The sequence below is a fragment of the Gavialis gangeticus genome, unplaced genomic scaffold (genome assembly GCF_001723915.1).
Source record: "Gavialis gangeticus isolate Ggan-Ray unplaced genomic scaffold, GavGan_comp1, whole genome shotgun sequence".
In the NCBI taxonomy this organism is placed as follows: Eukaryota; Metazoa; Chordata; order Crocodylia; family Gavialidae; genus Gavialis; species Gavialis gangeticus.
Genome location: NW_017729024.1, coordinates 128,013,050 through 128,035,231, shown reverse-complemented (window position 1 = coordinate 128,035,231; position 22,182 = coordinate 128,013,050). Strand labels below are relative to the sequence as shown.

The 22,182-nt window shown below is 41.2% G+C and overlaps 1 protein-coding gene across 2 annotated transcripts in view; it reads left to right on the top strand.

Annotated features, from left to right (window-relative positions):
• The window catches only part of COL4A3BP (collagen type IV alpha 3 binding protein), a 162,764-nt gene that overhangs the window by 121,800 nt on the left and 18,782 nt on the right, over positions 1-22,182 (top strand). The window contains exons 7-11 of one of the 2 annotated variants that reach the window (XM_019517703.1): positions 7,085-7,242; positions 11,695-11,787; positions 13,198-13,284; positions 15,321-15,413; positions 15,988-16,062. In XM_019517703.1, the coding sequence (XP_019373248.1) occupies positions 7,085-7,242; positions 11,695-11,787; positions 13,198-13,284; positions 15,321-15,413; positions 15,988-16,062 (506 nt within the window). The remainder of the gene's footprint in view (positions 1-7,084; positions 7,243-11,694; positions 11,788-13,197; positions 13,285-15,320; positions 15,414-15,987; positions 16,063-22,182) is intronic. The other variant, XM_019517705.1, reaches the window with a different exon arrangement.

The following is a 22,182-nucleotide window of genomic DNA, read 5'->3' as shown; positions in this document are numbered from 1 at the left end:
TACAATGAGAGACTGCAGGACCTGAACCTGTTCAGCCTTCACAAGAGAAGGCTGAGGGGGCACGTGGTGACCATCTATAAACTCAATAGGGGGGACCAGAAGGGTTTGGGAGAGACCTTGTTTCCCCTAGCGCCCCATGGCATAACAAGGAATAATGGCCACAAGTTTTTGGAGGGTAGGTTTAGATTAGACATCCATAAGAACTACTTCACAGTTAGGGCGGCTAGTATCTGGAACCAACTTCCAAGGGAAGTGGTGCTGGCTCCTACCCTGGGGGTCTTTAAGAAGAGGCTAGATGAACACCTTGCTGGGGTCGTTTGACCCCAGTACTTTCCTGCCATGGCAGGGGGTTGGACTCAATGATCTGCTCAGGTCCCTTCCAACATTAGAAACTATGAAACTGACGGTCAGGTAGATGGTGAACAGGGTAGGGGCAATCATGCAGTCTTGTTTGACCCTGGTCTGGATGCAGAAGGCATTGATTTTAGATCTTCCGCTCAGGACAGTGGCGGTCATATCATCACACAGGAGCCTCAGCATGGTGACAAACTTCAGTGGGCAGCCAAGGTGTTGGAGGATAGTCCACAGAGCTTCACAGTTTAAGGAAATGAACGCCTTGGTCAGGTCACTGAAGGCGAGGAACGGTTCTTGATTTTTGCTCCCAACATTTTTATTGGATCTGCCTGGCAACGAAAACCATCTCCGCAGCGCCCCAGGATGGTCAGAAGCTGCACTGGGTTATCTTGGTCTAATGTGCATTAACACGTCTTGTGTAGGTGTATCCTTTTTGTCTAAGCATAATTTCCCACTCTAATATGAAAAAATAAAATGTAGATGTTTCAAAGGCTAAAATAGCCACCAGAAAATGCATGTTTTTATGTAACTGAATTCTTGGGTGAGATAAATGGCACTTGTGTGCCACCCATTGTTCCAACTACAATTTTCGATCTTGATTAGTGACTAATTTTAATATATTCCACAACATGCATGGAATGTGGAAGATGGCCATCTTAAGCTGGTTAGTAGTCATAACCTTAATTTATATGTTAGTTGACTTTTGTGATGTTTTTAACCATAACTTTAATGTTGTACTAATTTAGTTAGTTCATTGTTATTTGTGATTTGCTTAATTACCCTTCACTTGATCAATTTCAGTGAAGGAGGCCTTAGATTATAAACTACTGAAACACAAATACTGCAGTCAGATGTTGGTTTGGCATACCCTGTGCATGTATATATGTCCCTTCTGATCTCCAGTGAGATTGTGTGGACCAAAGTATCTATGTTTATACTTCAGGAGGCATATAGGATAGCATATAATCCCTTTTAGTGGAGTAGATGCTATTTTTATTTTGCCTATTTGCCATTACTCTATAAGCATTGAAATCAGTCTATCTACCCTATACCTGCCTTGGTGTTACTATATCTTATTCTCATAATGTGAGTGCATTTACAATCCAGAATCCAAGCAGTCTTTATCTTTGCCTTAAGCAACACCTGTTTTCAGGATGGGAAGGTTTGTGGAGACTTGGAAAGTATTTAAGATTATTGCCTATTTATCGGATCTGATGATGGCAGCAGGTAAAGCAATGACCATCTTGCATAATCAGTTGTGAGCAAATGTAGGGAAGTTGTGATCATATGAAATACTCCATCATGAAAGGTGTTTCTTTATTCTCTTTAAAAAAAAAAAAAAACAAACTTTTGAATGTGAAAAAATTCTAACCGCTTGGGACATGTGCCCAAGTGAACAAAAAATGAAAATTGGGGCTGGCATCTTTGGTACTCAATGAAACAAGGTGGAATTGTTGGACTTGCTGAAATGAAAGAGCAAGTCCTCTTGGGATATAACAAATGGAAAACGTAAATAATGAGAAAAAAATGATCCATGAACTGGAGAGATGGCCATGATCCTACCAAGGACAGCAGGCTGGGTTACGATGGAATTGGAACTGGTAACAAGATCATCAGAGCAAGATTTATTTTGCAATTTTGGAGCATGAACATAATCCACTGCTATGCAACCACTTCTATGCAGCATAATCCATTGCTATGCAACAAACTGCTAATGAGAAAGTCAGAACATTTTAATGGTAAACTACAGCTAATTGTGAGCAGAATCTCAACAATAAATGTGCCAATAGCAATGGGAAATTTCAGTACTTTAAAATTAGAATCTGAAACAAGTGAAAAAAATTGTGGCCACACATGGCACTGGTGTTGTGAATGCAAAGGAAAATACCTTGCTAATTTCTTGTAATAATCTTGATAGTCAAATAAACTTAATTGGAAGAAGTCTGTTCTCAGAAAAAGAAGCTCAAAATCTCCTCACTTTTCTTCCTTCCCGGAATAGCAAATCAACTTGATTTGCCATTAATCACCAAAGAAAATGAATAATTATGGAGGATGTGAAAATAAACAAAAATTTTAGGTTATTGTGCCCAACCATGCTCCTACTCCAAGGAATCTTTTAGAATGAAATTAAATCACTTTTAAAACAATGATGGAAAACGAAGGAAATAGGACCTGAAACTGGAACGTTCAGCCGTCATGCATTTATCCCAGGTTTGTGTGAAAAACAGATTATTTCCTATAATCAGAGAAGATTTGATATTGGGTGAAGCAATTAAGAAACAAATGTCAGGAAAGCTATGAAGAAAGCTAAGAAAGGGAAAAAGATTTAATACAATGCCTATTCCACAAGACTTGAAAACTAGAGTAACTGGGGAAAAAAAGCAAAAGGCCAAGGAAGTCTTTATTCAAGACTAAAGAACTAAAATGATGCAATGAATAGCAAAGTAAAGCAAAGTGAATGAAAAATGTGGTGTGTATGGTTGTTTGATTTTGAGGGGTTTTTGTGGGGGGGAGGAGGAAACCTAAACAGTGTTTTTTTTGTTCAAGAAGCTAAATCTGTAGACTTGATGTTTTTCTTTTCTTTTTTTTAAGTGAAGACTGTTTACCAAATTTTTGAATTGAGGTTTTCCTCACTTGGCAAAAGGTTGGTTAATGAATGTAGAAATAGGTTTACCCAACTTGAAAACCAGTTGAGAGACAGAAAGATCATCTTAGTGCTTGAAACAACAAATGACCAAAAGATTCTCCTGACATTCCAGAGATCCTTTCTTTAGTAACATTCAGAAGTCACATAAAGAAGATATTCTGAAAGCCATTAAAGCTTCTAGGATAGATGAAATGTCAGCCATAGTGGGTTATGATGGAATTGGAACTGGTAACAAGATCATCAGAGCAAGATTTATTTCATAGCCAAGACATTTAAAATATGATATGAATGCTGGAAAAAGTTAAAGGGAAATCCCTTGTTTAAACTTGCAAGGAAAGGGAATATTTTTTCAGTGTAAGAATGAAATCTTTCATATGCCTTTCTGTACCAAGCTAGCTATACATCAAGAATATGGTTGGAGAAGATCTAAAACCACTTGATTCCCAATTTATAGACACATAGGTTGGCTGCAAGAAAGAAAGATTGTGTGTGCATCATTACGATGTTGATAGTGAATATTGAATTTAAAAGTGACTGCCGCTTTAAACTACGTATGAACTTGTAGACTATAAAAGCATATGTTAGTGTGGACTAAGATGTCTTCTAGAAACTAATGGAGTATTATGAAATTCCTGATTAGAAGCTTTTTACAGTCGATTTGGCTACAAGTTCATCATACTTGTTCTTGGAGTTGAGCAAAGTAAAGGCTTACGGATACCTTGTTATCCTTGTCTTCAAGTTCAGTGGCAGGCCAGAGCCACCTGGCTTGGACTGAAGGCAGTCAGTACTCCTAACCTAGATGTTGCAGTTGCCTCTCTCCCCCGGCCAGAGTGCAAAGGTTTGCTGGTGCAGGCCATATGTTGCCACCCCATGTTTTAGTTCATTGTCTTTTTATTTCTAGTTCATTTTAACTTCATCCAGTGTACATATTGACACATCTAGAAAACCTGAACTTTGCACACATCAACTTAATGACCCCAAAACATGAATAAGAAGTGCTGATAGGAATAGGAACTAAAAAAGATCTAGATAAAATAAGTGTGAAGAAAGAATAAATGAAATGCCAGGCCATGCAAAAAGGTAAATGGCATGCACAGTGAAAAGATGGAAAACTAACATGGTAGCAAGCCATTCCAGTGATCTGGAGGAAGATATCTATGCTAGACCTGGGATAACACAAGAAGCCCAGTTTGAAAGTCACTGCTCCTGTGCCTTTCTAGATGGGGCAGGATATAAATCTAAATACTGTTATTGTTAAAAACAAATTAAATTAAGAACCAAGCTTTAGTGTTTGAACATACCATATAGGGAAATCCGTAGAGAAATACGATCATGAAAACACGTCATGTATCCATAAATTGATTCTTACATCAAATTAAGGACATAAGAATACAAGTAAGTAGTTATAAGGAAAAAGAACTTAATAAATATTATGCTTAATAAAAAGTGGTGGGGAGGGAGGCAGAAGGGAATAACAGCATACTGGCTTACATGGATAGGAATGTTGCTTTTAAATTGAGGGAAGTGATTCTTCTGCTCTATTCAGCACTGGAGAGGCCTCGCCTGGAGTACAGTTTTGGGCCTTACTTAAAAGATAAATGTTGATTTTAGCTTGGAAAGAGTCCAGTGCAGAGTGACAAAATGCATTACAGGGGCATAGGAAGCAAGACTGAAAAGGAAAGGCTGGAAGGTTTAGGTTATTTCATTTGGAGAAGAGAAGACTGAGGGGGCATTTGATAAATCTTCACATGCCTGAGGGACTATTAGAGAGGATTGAGATACTCCTGTCCCTTGCAGCCACAGAGAGAAGCCTGGGAGCAATGGCCTCAACCTTCAGCAGGAGAAGCTTAGGCTGGAGACCGGGAGGAACTTTCTGACTTTGAGGTTGGCCAAGCATTGTAACAGGCTACCTAGAGAAACTGTGGTATCTCTATCCTTGAAAGTAGAGCAGACTGGGCAGACATTTGGCTGGGATAGTTTAGTCAGAGATGATCCTCACTTGAGGTCCCTTTCAACCCTGCTTTCCTATGATCCTATGAAGAGAAGCTAGATTTTTTTTTCCTATTTACCAGGACCGGACAATATTGTCCCCTTGCTAATCACTCCTCTACATCAATCTTCCAAGCAAATTCTGTTTGTTATTGAGGAGAGTATTGAAGTAGAAAGTTTTTTGGCAATAGAGTTCTTATGTCTCTAAAATTGGTACAATCGTGCTATGTAGATAGATACAGTTTATATCCGTGAAGGGAGTTAATTGCCAGGTGTAAACTGTATCACTGCTAAAGGTCTTTGTCTAGCCATGATTTTAATTACTCAGCCCACTGTTTTCTTTGTTCTTTCCCCAGTAATGTCCATAGCCACTAAGGAAAAGGGAAGGTGGGGTCCCAGTTTTAGTTCATAGTAATATTTTCGTCTTTCATCTTGTTCTCCCCCTACTCTGTTTGGAATTCCTTTTCTCCAGTTTATTCATTGCTTAGTAGGAAATGAAAATAGCATCCTGTAATAACACAAACAGCTGTTTAGAATGGGGTATTGTAAGCATTATATAATCTATAGCCTTTTTCAGGACGCTTTTTGATTTCTCCTGAAAGGAGAGGAGCCCTAAATTTCTAGAGTTTTAGATGATTCACCGAGACATGTTAGATTTTTTTTTTCCTTCTATCCCTCCAAGTGTGTTTTGAAGGTTTCCAGTATTGAAGAGCTATAGTTGCATTAAGGGTATGGGCAAATGTACCTTTGGAGCAGTTCCAAAGTGGAATGCTGCCAAAGGGCAGTAGCTATCAAGTTCTAATTAATATTTTTGGGCAAGCTAGAAACCATGTAAACATAGGGTTAAAGCTGAAGCTGTTTTGCTGGGTTAGAGCTGTTTTGCTAGGTTTGTGTTGTTCCCAGCTTGTCCACAAGTAACAAATATAGTCAGACAGCTTCAACTTTTAACCTTGGATGAAGCAAGGTTAAAGCTGGAGCAGGTTTGCTACATTTGTATCATTCCCAGTTTGTCCACAAGTAACCTTTTAAAATGCAACAGCCTCTGCTCTCTTAAAACAGCTCCAATTGTGTGTGTCCACACGGTGAGAAGTGTGTAATCTTTATTGGACTAGTCTAACTGCTTGAAGTCTCGGAGTCAGTCTTAGTCAGGCAAATGTGTTATGTAACATTTTGTTTCAAAAAATTATAATGTTTAAGTTAAATACAGAATAAATAACACTGACAAATTAAGACTTAAATACTGGTTATTGTGTGGGGACTGATCCTTAGCTCATTCCATGGCATCTTTAGCGTTAAATTGACTATTATCTGGGTACATTAGCTTTTACATGGGAGTTTCCTGTTGTTTTCTAGTATTTTGTTACATTAACTGGTTGTATTTGATATATTATTCTGTCACCCTTTGTAGAAGCTTGATATGTAACACGTACATTTTCTTTGTCACACATCTCTAAGTGATGTGTTTAAATAGCCTGGGCAACAGATGGTTTGCCTGACAGCATGAAGTAGTCACTGAAACTGCAAAATCCACTGTACTTGGAGAGAATTCAACACATTTGCTATATCTCCTACCTTTTTAAAATATTTTACTTTATTACAGCTATTGAAAAAAAAAAAAACCAAAAAACCGCCGAACTCCAGTCATCTTTTTAAAACAGCCTTAATACTCCATTTTGGGCTGGATGCATTTTGAAATGTATTGCTTTTTTAATACTGTATCAATACGTTGGTTTTTTTTTAAGGTTGTTCTGTGTTAATTAGGTCCCACTTCAAGCTGTCAAACTGCTATTGTTACAAAGTATTACCACTCCCTCCACCCACATGATTGCTGAGTGCAGAGTAATACTGCATAGCAAGTAGACTTGTGGAAATACACTAAAGCAAGATGAAGTTGAAGAAATGCATTCCTGTCTTTAAATGTCTGCCTTGCTGTTGTGGCTAGCTGACAAGTGTTGGTCATCTTATTTTAAATTAATTTCATATTGATTAGTAGCAGTGAAGTATTTTGTTTTAGACTCCTCTAAGCTAGGCTATAGTATTGATTTTAAGTCTCTGAGGTGGATATCGGTGAATGAATCATATGTTTGTTTTTAGTGTTCCCACATGTGACACCCAAAGGAATTAATGGCATAGACTTTAAAGGGGAAGCTATAACTTTCAAGGCAACTACTGCTGGGATTCTTGCCACACTGTCTCATTGTATAGAACTCATGGTAAAACGTGAAGAGAGCTGGCAAAAAAGACTGGATAAGGTAAGCTTTTTTGTTGTTTGTTTTTGTTTGTTCATTTGTTTTCCTTTTCATTTGTCTGTAACAGTCAACTCAAGTGCCTTTCATTTCACTTGAAACTTTGATTGGGTGATACTTACTCCATGTAGCTTTATGAATGTGCTTGAGGGGTGTGAATTAATTTAATGACCTTAGACCGAGTGCTGGAATTTAATGGTGGTGTGCAGATCATGTGACAATATTGTCCATCCTGTGCTGGTCGTCTTACTAGCCTTGATTCCAGAGAGTTCTTAAATGTAATTATTTTTCCAAAAATCTATGGAGGACCTGACTGGTCTCCATAGCAATAAGTGTATTTTTTTCCAGCCTTTTAAGAACAGGAAACAATTCTTTTATTCTAAATGTTGTACAGATCTGTAGTACTGGACTGGTTGTAATAAAAGGTAGTGACAGCACTTAGTACAACCATTTTTTTTAATGAAGTGCTGTCTAAAATCTGGCATAATTCATCTCTAGAAACCAAAGAAGCTGCTACATGGTAATACATCAGTTTTTAAAGTTAACTCTCTCCATTCCTTAAGAAGAGCAATGAAAATATATTCAACCTATATACAAAAAATGTTTTAAGTTTTCCAGAGTTAGCTTCTAACATAGATTAAAAAAAACTTAAGTTACATTTTAGACCATTCAAACATGTTTAGTGATAACTTTTTTCAAAACTTACCTTAAGTTAAGGCAGGCACAACTCTGATTTTGGACTGGGGTTCTTTCAAATGTTGAAACCAGTTGTTGTAGGATTCTAACACAGCTGGTTTTTCAGAGAAGGTCTTGTTTGTGATTTCAGCCCCCTCCCCCCCCCTTCCTTCCCCCCTTGCCAGTCAGACTTCTGTTTGAACCTTTCCTTTGCATGAGGCAAAGGGCAAGCAAGAAGGCACAGAGTCTAGTGCAGGGGTTCCCAAAGTGTGACCTAGAGGCCTCTCCTATGTGGCCCACTGCCCCTTTAAAAATGGCCCTTCATTGGCAAAATTGAGACCCCCCCAGTTTAGCATGTTAAGAAATTTTAAAATAATAAAGAGGTAGCAATGCTGTTGGGTATATCTGAGCGCTCTTACCTTCATTTATTTTTTGCTGTATTTTACCTGCTTTACATATTTAAGTAGTCTGCCTCCAATTAAGTAAATTATTTACCTTTTATAATATATCTGAGATGATGGGTACTCAGCGGGAACTTCAAAGAAAAAAAATGTCACTATACTTATATAGTTCTGTAATAGTGGGAATTGACTGTTTCTGCTTCAGCCCTTTGGCATTTAGATCTGAATGGTTTTTAGCAGGAGTGGCCAACCTGCAGTACAGATGCTACCAGTGGCATAGGGAGCCTCTGCATGTGACATTTGGCAGATTGGGGAGTTTCTCATCCTTTTGGCTAAGATCAGAACTGCACTGTAAATGCTGTAAAACTCTAGTATGTTAATGAGGCCCTGTATTGCTGTAGCCTCTTTCCTAATTGCCATAGGTGCATGGAAGTGAACTGTTGATCCTCATAGTTTTACCTGGATTGGATAGTTCAAAAACATTTTTAGACCTGTAGAAATAAGATATAGGGGAGAGCTAAACAGTGTATTTTGTATAATTCAAGTTTCATCACATCCCACTTTAAGGAAAGGGAAGATTTATTTTGGTCTCCTGCTGCTTATCTCTAGAGCTTGAGTAACTGTTATACACATAGTACAAGGTCTGTCTGTTTAGCTCTTCTTTGGTTAATAATTATCTCTTTGCCTGGCTGTACATAGAAGGCCAGGAGAGGGCTGCCCTCTCTAGAACAGCAAAGGTCTATACACTACCTGCAGTTACCAGTACACTTCGCTAGTCCCTGCACTAGTTATTTATGACAGTGGGATACCAGATTGTTTGTGTGTAATTAAAATAGTAGCTGTTGTCCTAGCAGTACACCTGCTGCTCTCCTGGTATCTCAAATCAGTCCTCATTACTACAGATGCTGCTCTTGAGGGCTAATTATATATATAACTTTTTCTTTTTTTGAGATGTCCTATTTGAATAAACTCTAAAATGGTCAGGAACTTACCCAAATTTATTTGGACTAGAGGTGCACCGATACATTGGTCTGATATCGAATCGGTACCAATATAAAGAAAATTTGCTGCATCAGAAATCAGCCTGAAGTGGTCAATAATCTGGCCGATTAAATGCCCGTGTGTGCACACAGCTGCAGCGCAGCAGACAGGCAGTGAGGAGCAGTGTGCAGCTGGTAAGTCTGTTGTGATGGTAGAGGCATGGCAGGGGCAGATCAATGCCCCCTGTAGGGAGGGAGGGAGGGTCAGGGGCAACTGCTGCCCAGCCAGGGAGCAGTGGGCACAGGATGGAGCCATGGCTCATTGGGGGGGGGGCAGCTCCCACAGCTGCATGCACCCCAGGAGGACACGAGAGGGGCGTGTGCCCCTGGATCTGTGCAAGGTGGGCTGGAGCTGTGCCGGGCTTTTCTTGGCGGGGGCAGGCTGGGAGGGGGCTACGGAGGCTGTTACAGCCAAATTTCATTGTAGCCCCTCAACAAGCTGCAGCTCTGCCCCACCCCAGCTGGGTAGCACCTGCCCCTTCCCCTTCCCTCCATCACTGTGGGGGGTGTTGATCTGCTTCCCTCCCCCCCTCCCCTTCCACCACAATAAACTTACCAGCTGCACACAGCTGGTATTGGAAATCGAATCAGTATTGGCTGATATACGTCCTTAAATACTGGCTATCAGTATCAGCCCCCAAAATCTCTTTTGGTGCATCCTTAAGTTGAACATGCTTCTGAGGTATTTTCCTTCCTCTTTTACTCCATTTTAACACAGAACTTAGTTTTATGTTTTGCTTTCCACAGAAATGAGATTCTTCTTAATTTCCTAAGTCTTAACACTTTCCTTAGTAAGATCAAACCAATCTAACAATACTTTTGAGGCTCTTGTCAGTTGCTGCATGTTTTGGCACATTACAGTTCCTACTTGAATCAGATTCCCCAAAGAATATTGTACCCTATGATATAATGCATCTCTGCTAAATCTTGCAAAGTCAACAAGTACATTAGGTTAGAGTAGAATAGTTGGCTGAGTCCAGAAGCCACTAACGAATTGTTAGAATTGGATGTTAATACAATGGTATTAAGGCAAATAACAGAATTTAAATTTCCAACAGTGAGAAGGTAATTTGGTCCCCATGACCTATAATTCTTCAAATGGGTGGAATTAAACTTTTTCTTTTATACCACTTTCCCTCCCCAACTCCTAAACTCGCAAACCTGTACACCATGTTTCTCTGTGCTAATTTCCAAACCTCTAGGAATTCATCATGAAAACGCTTGAATATTGAGAAGGTGCTGCTGAAGTGCTGCACTTGCCTAGTTAAATATAAAATACTAAAATTACAATTACTTTTTGTTCCCAAGTCAACAGCAGCCAGAAGCAAATGAATACAAAAATGTAATAAATTAAATAAGCCTAAAGTAATTGTAATAGTTACGGCTACAGTTTGGACCTTTTATTTTGAGAGCTATTTAAGCAGGAAGGAAATTGGTTGCAGTGAATTTTTGTTTTTACCTTAGTACTGTAGACTCTACTCAGAGCCTGTTATGATATTATGCCATATGGCTTTTTTATAATTCAGCTGTTAAGAAAAGAGGTAAGCAAAGAAATATAAGCACATCATTGCCAATATCTGGTCCTTTTGCTATCCAAAACCCACATACATCCTAGTTTTGATGCTTTACTGATATTTCAGTTTCTACTATTTCTAATTAGTTATGCTTGACCTCCCTGAGTTCATCTCTTGGGCTCAGTTTTTCTGAAGGGTCTGCATATGAAGAAACTTAAATTAATCATCATTATTATTGTTTTCCTTTTAAAATGAATAAGGGCATTTTGATGTCACTGGCTTAGTCTTGAAATCATTACTTAGTCTGGAAAAATGCATGCTGTTAGCAAACATGACTCTGCTAAATCTCAAGTTTCTATAGCCAAGTCATCTGTAGCTATTATATAACAAAAATCTACTAGACCCTTTATGTTTGCATTGAATTTTTTAATAACAAATCATTCAGATGGATATTTGCCCTAATTGAAGTGTATTATACAGTACTACTATTTATAAGACCCTCCAGCATATTTCCTGGCCTTTGAAAGGTAAATGCAGTATTTTGCAGAAGATTAAACACACTTTCTGTATATGCTCTTTTGAAAAACAAAGATTAAATACGTTCATACTGTGTGCATGTACCTGTGGTTGCATAATGTGCTTAAATCCTGATGCTGGTACAGGGGCTAAAAGACTTGAGTGAAAAAACAGGTGGAAATGATCCAGAATGTTGGGGTTTTGTGTGGTTTTTTTGTAAACCCACATGTTGGCCATGACATCTTCTGGCATATTTGCTGATAACATATGGTTTGGATAAATGGCTTCAAATCTGATTGTGCGTTCCTGTAGGAAATTGAAAAAAGGAGAAGAATAGAAGAGGCATACAAAAATGCCATGACAGAACTTAAGAAAAAATCCCATTTTGGAGGACCAGATTATGAGGTATGAATGATGCATATTTCTGACTTCATAAGCTTTTAATCTTTATGTAAAAATATCAAGTCAAGACTTCAATAAAAAATACAAAGGCAGTAATATTTATGTGGCTAAATGACTCTATACTTCCACGTAAATGGCATCTCTTTTGATCAATATTTATCAAATACTTCTCCAGCAGCAGGAAAAGTTGGGGAATGAGAAGAGCAGAATAAGTGCATTTTAGTTGTGAACAGGGTTTTTTTTAAATATTTGGCTTAAAACTCTTAGGAGTTTCTTTTGATAAGAGTTTCTAGATACATGTTTGATGTAAGCCAGAAGTACCATCCATTTCATGTTTTCTCCCCTTGCTACTTTTTCTTCTGTTTGAGGGCTGGTCATTTGTACAGCATGTAGTGGGAAACTGTATATTTGGAGGCATTTATAGCTTAGTATGAAGCTAACTCAGTTAAATTGGTTTTAATTTGCTGTTGTCCCTGGTTCATAAACTTAAACCCTTGCTTTCCACAGGATGGGAGTAGACGCACAGTAAAATCCATCTCTCCCATGCTTTTTTTGGTATACTTTCTGTTCATGTTATCAGTGTCTTTGGGTCACTATACATGAGCCAAGAGGCTGCTCCAACATGCTGTAATTACAGCATGCTGGAGCAGACTTGATTAATAGTCTGCTGGAGCGTGGTAATTACCACACTCCAGCCAGCTTCCACATCTTGCATATCAGCATCCTTGTGCTTCAGAATGGTGTTGGGGGTGCTTTAACTAAAGCTCATTCAATGAGCTTTAGATAAAGTGCCCCCGCCACTGTTTTGAAGCAGGGGACACTGATACACGAGACACTCCGGGCATTTTAGAGTGGCTGTTGGAGCCACTCTAATTAAAGTGCTCCCACCCCTACTCTGGAGCATGTGTAAATGCATCCTTAGGGCTGGAAGCATCTAATGGCATTATATGTTAATTTTAAATTTGTTTCTATTTTTTTTTTCAGATATTGTGTTTTGAAAAATTAAGTTCTTAAATAATCAAATGATTGAGTTTGGGGGTCAATATAGAACCTGAACCTTTGGTGAAATATGTTGACATTATGGTCTTTAAATTTGCATTTCTTAGCTTGTGACCAAACATAAAAAAAACTTTAATTTGTATAGGCAGTCCTTCTGTTTTCTTTAATTAGTCTAAGAGTTTTATTAAATGTTGAGTCTCTTCAGGGTTGCATGATTTCTGAAAAATCGATTGCATAAGTAATGCTAGGTATACACTTTTATTTGCCTGCTTTATCCAAAAAAAAATAGGACTTTATAAATATTGAAATAAACACAACATGCGAGTTATCTGGCCTCCATTTTTTTTACATTGAGCTCAGTTTTCTTGAATACAGCATTATTTTGACATTTCACTCTTTCATTTCATGGCATAGGAAGGTCCTAATAGTCTGATTAATGAAGAAGAATTCTTTGATGCTGTTGAAGCTGCTCTTGATAGACAAGATAAAATAGAGGAACAGGTATTTAATATTACTACATGTTTTACAAGGCAGTTATGTTTAAAAATACTATTTCATAAATACTGTACTTCATACCCATACATGTAAGGGTGTCTTATGGACCAAATTGTGGCAGGCTGTGTGCGCGCAACTTGCCAATTTTATTGAAATTTCAGTGTGAACACCTGTAAGCAAAGTTTAGCTCTTGGAATTCGTCAAGTTTAAAAAACAAAAAACCACTTGTTCATTTTCTTTTTTGTTGTTTTGTTTCTTTAAGACTATTTTTAGTTTTGAAACATTGGGCCCACAATGATAGCATGCTCTAACTTTATTCTTGACATGGCAGCCTAAATATTAACTTGGATGAGTCCCTCTGTCTTCAAATCTATTTTTTAGTTATTAATAGAAATAAACGGCAAATCCAGTACAACATCTCATATTTTGTTCTTCTTAAATTAATATCCTATATGAAGTTTGTCAGATCTACCTGTTTCTAGGTGAAGTTTCCATTACTTTTAGTGACTCTGTAAAACAGATTTGCTGTTTAATTGCTGCCTCTTTCTTCTCATTTCTGTGAGCTTTGCTGCTGCCTTCCTAAGTCTTATGTCAAGACATTTTCTGTTCCTTGCTTCTGCAATTGGCTATTCAAAAATGCAGCAAGTTTAGTTGCATGGGGTGACACTTTTTTTACAGAACATACAAATGCAAAGTAGCATACACAATAGTGGTACAGGCAGTCCTCGAACTTACAACACAATTGGTTCCTAAAAACTGTGTCTTAAGTCACAACTTTGTAACTTGGAAGCAATGTTATAAATGGGGGATTGGTTCCTGAACCAAGGCCCAATATCCTATTTTCACCAAAATTAACCCAGATTTTGTACTCGATCAATTATAGATGAGTAATATAGCTACATTAATGTATTTATATTGTAAATAGCAATCATTGATTTGGAAGAACTTCTTTAAGGTGACTTTGCTGGACTTTTTGAAGGGCTCTTGGTTAGACTTTTTGAAGGGTTCTTGCCTGGAGTCTTCTCAGGAGTCTGGCTGCAGGATTTTCTGGAGTCTTGTCTGCTTTCTTAAAAAAAGTATCCAAGGAAGTTGGGACAGATGTTCTCCAGGAAGATGGGTGGCGCAGCAAACTTGTTTGCTGGCGTGGTGTCACATCGGATCAAGCATTGTAAAGTCGAAACTGACATCAGAAAGTTGAAATAGTGTCAATTTATAAATGTTGTAAATGCGAAACATTGTAACTTGGAATGTTGCAAATTGAGGACTGCCTGTATAATAGTTGTGAATAGCATTTTAGTATTGGTTTGGGATTTTAACTTATGTGTTTTCTGTGTGTACTTAAGTACATTTTCCAGGTTATTTTAGCTTCAGGTAAAAGTGGGTGAATATCTCACTGCACTAACTTTCTCCATGGAGGGTGCATCTACATGCCCAAATAATGCAGTGTGTTAAACTCCAAAGCACTTCCTGTTGGAAAAAATTGCTCCTGGGTGCAGTGTTCGCACAAGCACCCAGGACTGCAGAACTATGAGCCAGGGCAGAACAGCCCTAGGCTGGTAGGGTACCTGGGGAGTCAGCTCTGGGTGGCCAAGAGGCTGGCTGGGGCGCAAGGGTGCTAAAATTTGGGACTAGGTGACAGGCAGAGCACCATGCTTTAGCACCCTCTTGCCCCAGCCAGTACTGTCCCTGACAGTACTATCCTATGATGAAGTAAATTAATACCTAATGCCAGCACACATGTAGACTGTGACACTTGACTGCAGAGCTAATTACTCAGCTCTGCAGTGAAGAACATGTGTAGATGCACCCACTGTCTTATCAGTTGTTCTTAACTTAGAAGCAACCACTGCTGGATGTACAGGCAGTGCAGTGTCCATGTAAATCAAGTCACTGAGACCTGCCACCAAAGATGCCTATTAATGCTAGTTGTGAAAAGTATCCCTTTTTATCTTGTGATTTGCTGTCTCATTCTATATGAACGACTATTTTATGGTCTACCAAATAGTTATTCCGCACTGATTAAATTTAATGTTTTGTCTTAGTCTCAGAGTGAAAAGGTCAGATTACACTGGCCAACACCTTTACCTTCTGGTGATGCATACTCTGCTGTGGGGACTCATAGGTTTGTCCAGAAGGTAAGATGCTTTCACAGATATTTTTAAATCTACCTAGTATGTTTATTTAGTAATATCTTTTGTCACAGCTTGAGATCTAATTTGTAGATGCTTCTAGTAACTTTGAATGTGTTACTTATTAACAGTCAGTCTCCAGAAATTGGGGGAAACTTTTTTTTCGTATTGGGAACAAAAAATTCTTAATTTGAACAGCTATTTAAAATACTCCTGTCTTTTATCATTAGCTTATTGAATTTTAAAAAGAATTGTGCCTGTAACTTTTTTTATCCTTTTTAAAGGACTACCTCTTTAATAACTTTTTTTTTTTTAAATCACTAAACTGATTAAAATAAAGCTTTGTGATGGCTTATTTGACAATTTGCACAGTTACTGGAAACACTACAATCTTCACAGGGCCACATTGGGAGTATAATACATAATAGTTGCATGAAATCAGCATTTGCTGCTGTGCTTGCTGCTTATGGTGCTTTTGTTTTTCCTTTTCTTCATTATCTTGTGCTTGGAAGTTGGTACTGAATGCTCTGTTGTGCCTTTGTTCTGATTACTTGGTTTTTTCTTTGTCTGTCTCTGGTAGCCCTATAGTCGCTCTTCCTCCATGTCTTCCATTGATCTAGTCAGTGCCTCTGATGTTCACAGATTCAGCACCCAGGTACTGTATGAATACATAGTGGGGTTTGCATATCTTTGCACTGTATTTCATCCTGTTCTCTAGAACCTGGGTTTTCCTGTTACATAAATCCTTTGTATTTGTTTTAAATGAGTACAAAGATATACAAAGGGATTATCTATTCCTGCAGTAAGAGGTTGTCTTATTACATCTGCTTGCATGCATATCACTCTTGCACGGTCCTAAATCTGGGAAACTTTTTTATAGGATTAATTTTTGTAGCCTATTTTTCAAAAATGTTTAGAACCTGAAGGTCCTGTGTTTTTGATATAGTAGCTTCTCATAAAAAATGGAAAAATACTTTGGTCTTTGGGGTGGAGATACATTTTACTGTATCATAAAAGGAAGCTATGCTTACCTCTATCAGTTATTCCTACAGTGTGAAAAAATAAGCACACTTATTTTTTTAATCTTTCTCAATAGTGCACGTTTCTTAATGGCTATCAAGAAACTAAAGATTGAAAAAGAATGGTCTGTGAAGCCCTTTTGGTGAAAACTTACTCATGCTCTTGAAGCTGCACGTTTTGAAACACAATTTTGCATGTAGGCTTGACAATTATTTTGAGAGATCAGATAACAGAATTTCCCTTTTGAGTTTCCAGGTTCTTCATTTGTACAACCGCATTCTCAATATTGCCTAATATAGGAGACTGGTCCATGCCCATTGAACACCAGCCACACCTTGGCTTTTATAGATGAGTAAACCAGAGCTGGGACATTGCTTAACCATTGGTGTTGATGTGTGTGTGTCAAACTTAGCAGAATAAATAGAACGTAGAATTTTCATTAAACTGAACTTGTGCGCCCAGTTAATGGAGTTGTTGGAATGGTAGATCTGGACAGTCAAAAGAGAAATCGATTCTGATTTTCCTGCAAGTGACATTTTAACAGCAAGAAAAACTTAAGGGAGAGTCTTGCATATCTATTCACAATTTGGAGAAAAGCACACATGCCTTAATACAGGGGTGCTCAACCTTTTGGTGTGGCAGGCCAAATGAGTGGCATTGTGCCCATCTGTGGGCTGGATTGAAACCCACGTGGCAGAGTTAGCCCTGCACAACCTCTGCTGGGCCCACCACCAGGTAGGGCCTTATGCCACCTCCCTCAGCCCTTAATAGTCAGACTGGGGCACTGTGCTGCCTCCCTTTTGGCTCTGCATCACCTCCCCCAACCCCACACCACCTGCACCTCCTCCCTTGGCTCTACAACATCTATGCCACCTCAGGCTCCACACCACCTCCCTAGCTCTCTACTTCCTGTATCACCTTCCTGGGGCTCCACACTGCCTATGCTTCCTCCCTTCACTCTGCATAACTTCTCTTGGGCTCCATATCACCCATGATGCTTCCTTGGGGTTCCATGCCATCTCCCTCAGCTCCATACCACCTCTAGTCAGCCCCACACTGAAGTATTGAGCTGTGTACTACCTCTAGCCAGCAGCTGTGTGCCTAGGTTGACCCCAGGCCATGTCCATGCACTTATCTAGCATGCTATCCCATCAGCAGGGCTCCCCACAAATCCATAAATTTGGCAGCAAGGGACTGGTAATTGCTGCCACTGCTTTCCTGCTGCCATATTTTTGGACCCATGGGGACTCCTGCAAGCCAGATGGCATCCCAGGGTTGCTTTGTTTCTGCCTCCTAATCCCATTGGAGTCTGTCACTCAGGCTGGACTCTAGTGCTCAAGCAGAGCAGGGAGCAGAATATACCCTCTTCATAATCCCCACAGTGTGCTGCAGGGAGACGTAGATTGACCATGCACAGTCTGGGTCGGCCAATCGGGGCTCCTCTGTATATTGCTACCATCTATCTCCTAGCAGACAGTGCTCCCAGAGCACTCTGCAATGTGTGCACAGGGGCCCCCTGGCTGTGCAGCATCCACATGGCAGGCTTTCTGCTTTTCCAAGAACTCTGCATTCGAGCATCTGTTCAGGGGTTTCTAGATAAGTTTTTCTACCAGGAAAACAAACCTGGAAGAATTCTCCCAGATCATTTAAGCATGTGTAAGCAGCCTAGGATGGGTGTCACATTTGCCCTGGGGCCCAGGCCAGATCCAGACTGCAGAGGTTCTCTGGGACTAGATCTACAGGATCAGCAGTTGCAATGAGTCAAGGTGGAACAGGAGTGGCAGATAAAGCAGGGATCCAGAACAGCTGGGGCAGCAGGAGGACCAAGTAACCACATGCTGAGTAGGCTATGCTGCCAGTAGCCATCTGTCAGTTTGCAGAAGCCCCAAATTCTGCAGCAAACCATACCCCTGTACCCTGTCCCTCAACTTGTAGTAGACTGTCAGGCCAGATGGAATGGCTCCATGGACCAGATCCAGGTTTTGGGCTGGATCTCTGACATCCTGCTTTAGGAGAATTACATTTTTGTCTCCCTTAATAATTAATTGGTTGTTTCTCTGGTATCCAGTCACTTCAGAGGACCTGTACTTAAGCTCTGTCTGCTTAGAAAATTTGTAGATAATATCAGCAAAAAAGCAAGGAAAAAATTGCAAATAGTGATTCTGCTGGCTACTGGCTAGAAGAGGGACACCAGGCCTAAAATTGGAAAGTAAAAGTGATTTTTGTAAGTTTAACTTTTAACCAAAAGACCAGTCTCTTGAGTCATGAAAGATGCTCATTCTCTTTCCACAGGAAAAAAATCTGCAAAAAATAAAAGTGAAACTTACCTTAAATATTGTTCCATAAAATGTAGTAGAGGTGCAGCGATACACTGATTCAATATTGGATCTGAACTGATATAAAGAAAAACGTCTGTATCAGAAATGGGCCATATCAGGCTGATAATTTGGCTGATAAATGGCCTGTGCATGCACATAGCCAAACCACAGCACAGGCGGTGAGGAGCACAGACCAGCAGTGTGGAGAGCTGCCTCAAGCTAAGTCTGTTGTGGTGGAAGGGAAGGGGCATTAGAGGGAAGATCAAGACCTCCACGGTGAGGGAGGAGTGGGGCTGGGGCAAGTGCTGCCCAGCTGCCGTGGAACAGAGCTGCGGCTTGTCCGGGGGTGGGGGGACAGCTCCCGCTGCCACCATGCACCATTCATCTGGGAGCTGCTGGTCCGGGAGCTCACCTGCTTGTCCAGCAGCTCCTGCTGCTGCTCCCACCGCTTGTCTGGGAGGGCACTGGGGTGGGGGTGGGCAGATCCCCTGGATCTGCGCAGGGCAGGCTGGGGCCAAGGCTATGCCAAGCTCTTCCCCGGTGGGAGGGGGGGGGCTACAGCTTCCCCCCCCCCCATAGTCCCATTCCCAGCGTTGCTGCTGCCTGACCCAAACCTAGCCCGCCCATCCGGGAAGAGCTTGGCTCAGCCTGCCCTGCACAGTTCCAGGGGTACATAGCCCCCTCTACCCCATACCCTCCCGGACAAGCGGCGGGAGTCACCGGATGAGCAGGTAAGCAGCGTATGAGCCGCTGAACCAGCGGTGTGCAGCAGTGGGAGCTGTCCCCGCCCGTGCACCCCAGGATGAGCCACAGCTCTGTCCTGCGCCCACTGCAGCTCCACTCCTCCCTCGCTGCGGGGGCCTTGATCTGCCTCCCTCCCCCTTTTCCCTTCCTCCTCCCCTTCCACCACAACAGACTTACCAGCTGCACTCAGCTCTCCAGGCTACCTGGCTGGTATCAGAAATTGGATCAGTATCGGCCCCAAAAATCTGTAGCGGTGCACCCCTAAAATGTAGCTACAGCTAAGTGTAATGTGGTATGTTTGAGGAACTTGGTTCAGGCTGCAGTTACTCTATTCTAATGTTGAGTGTACAACCCAAAAAGTACAGAGTATGAACAAAAGTAGTCTGTTTAATTTTAAAAGCATCCTTTCTAGTTTCATAGCAAATTAATTAGTGACTCAAACATCAGTGAAGACTCTTTAACTGCTTTCTCTACTTAGTGATATGCTAGATTTTTTTTTTTCAAATGACAGGGAATAGTTCTTTAGACGCTTTGTGTATAAATTCTGAATTCTGTGCAAGACACTTACAGCCACAGGTTACTAACCTGATTCTTAACTCAGAAATATATCATAATTTGTCTTTAACTTTTTTTATTTTTAAGACTTTTTTCAAGCAATACTCATTCTTTAAACCCCTGCAGGATTCAAGCAAACACTGATCATGTTGAGCAGTCTGTGCTGTAACATTACATCTTCTATTAACCCAATCTTTATGCTATAAATGAAAAATGGTAGATACTTTTTCAACCACAATACAAAATATCTGCTGCATCTATAACACTTTTTAATATCTTTTTTTTCCCAGACTTATCGCACTTACAAATAATCTGAATGTGTTTAAGGTTAAAGAACAAGTTTTAGAAGCATTTATTAACTTCCCAAGGATTGTAGCCCCACTGCCCATTAAAAGAGGCTTTTTCCTTCTGGTATAAGGAATAAGTTTGTAGCATTTGTGTAACTTGAAATATAAAAATGGCTGTATAATATAAAGAAGTTGATAATTCTTATATAGCAAACTGATTTTTTTTTTAAATTGTAGGGAAAACAAGCCATGAACAAGATTGTGTCTGCTTTGTAACTCCTTTCTTAGTTTTAGGCAATACAAACATGTTTGGGCTTAAGCAAATTGGTAGTGTTTCTTCTTAAATTGGAAGCACATCGGGGTGCCACTTAAATTTGACAGCAAAATAGGTGTACACTTTAATTCTCAATAAGCTTTCCCTTATGTCAGGCTTGTCCAGCATACGGCCTGTGGGCTGCCATGTGGCCCGCCAAGCCATTTTCTGAGGCCCAAGGTGCTGCGACGGGAAACGAAAGTAAACACTGTTTACTTTCATTCCCACCCCTTGTCCCTCCCCCAACCCCTCAGCAGCTTCCTAATGGCTGCTGAAGGGCTGGGGAAGGGACAAGGTTCCCACACGTACCACATCAGCTTGATGTTGCCGACGCAGTGCATGTGGGAAGAGGAATAACCATGTGCTTCTCAGGACAAGATGAGCCCAGCCGGAGCAGCAGGGACTTAATAATGCCGCCTCTGCTGGCTGGTGCTGACTTGGGACTGACTGGTGGAGGCAGGGGGAAAATGCAGCTGAGCCCCTGCCACTCCAGCCAGGCTCGTCCCATCCCGAGCAGCACACAGCTCCACTACCACTTCTGCTGGCTGGTGCAGACCAGCTGGGCTCCTTCCGTCCCCAGCAGCATGTGGGAAGCCAGCTCGCTGCTCCGGATGGGATGGACCCAGCCAGGTCAACACTGGCCAGGAAAAGCGGCATGCAGCTGAAATCTGCTTCCCATGTGCTGCTGGGGATGGGAGGAGCCCGGCCAGGTCTGCACCAGCTAGCAGAAGCAGTGGCAGAGCCATCTGCCGCTCTGGACGGGACAAGCCCGGCCACAGTGGCAGAGGCTCGGTAGCATTTTCCTCCTGCCTGCACCAGTCAGTCCCAAGCAGCACATGGCTCCACCGCCATGTCTGCTGGCTGGTGCCGACCGGGCTGGCTGCCACCTGTCCCCAGCAGCACGTGGGAAGCCAGCGCGGGAGGGCCTCGGCAGGTGGTGTCCTGGCGTGACCTCTGCAGGGCGAGGCAGCGGGAGCCGGTGTCTGCCGGACCCTGTGTTCCGGGCTCACAGCACTGAGGCCACCAGGGCTGCATGTGTGGGCGGCCAGGCACTGCTGTATGCAGGGCTGTGCGGGTGGGTGGGTGAGGGGCTGCAGTGCACTGGCGGCAGTGCTCCAGCCCCCCTCAGGCAGTGCCAGCTCATGGGGCTGTGCTGCTTGGGGGATGGGGATGTGGAGCTATTTATTTCTCCCCTTCAGTCTCCGGGGCAGTAGCTGGCTGGATGCAGAATGGGTCACTCCTGCCCCTGCCCACCAGCAGCTACCATGAACCTTGCAATAATGGGCAGGTGCAGTAGGGCCTACACAGGCAGGGTCTCTCTGGCCCAGGACAGAGGGTGTTTGAATATGGCTCGCGGGCCCAGTGGGTGATTTAAAAAAAAGTTCACGATCCAGCCCCACTGGATCAGGGTGTCAAAAAGGTTGGACACCCCTGCCTTATGTAGTGCATATAAAAGCTAAGTTTCCCAAAGAAAATAAAATAAATTAATAGTCCTAGTAGAATTGTTTGCCTCGTGCTTAGCTTGTTAACCTGCATTT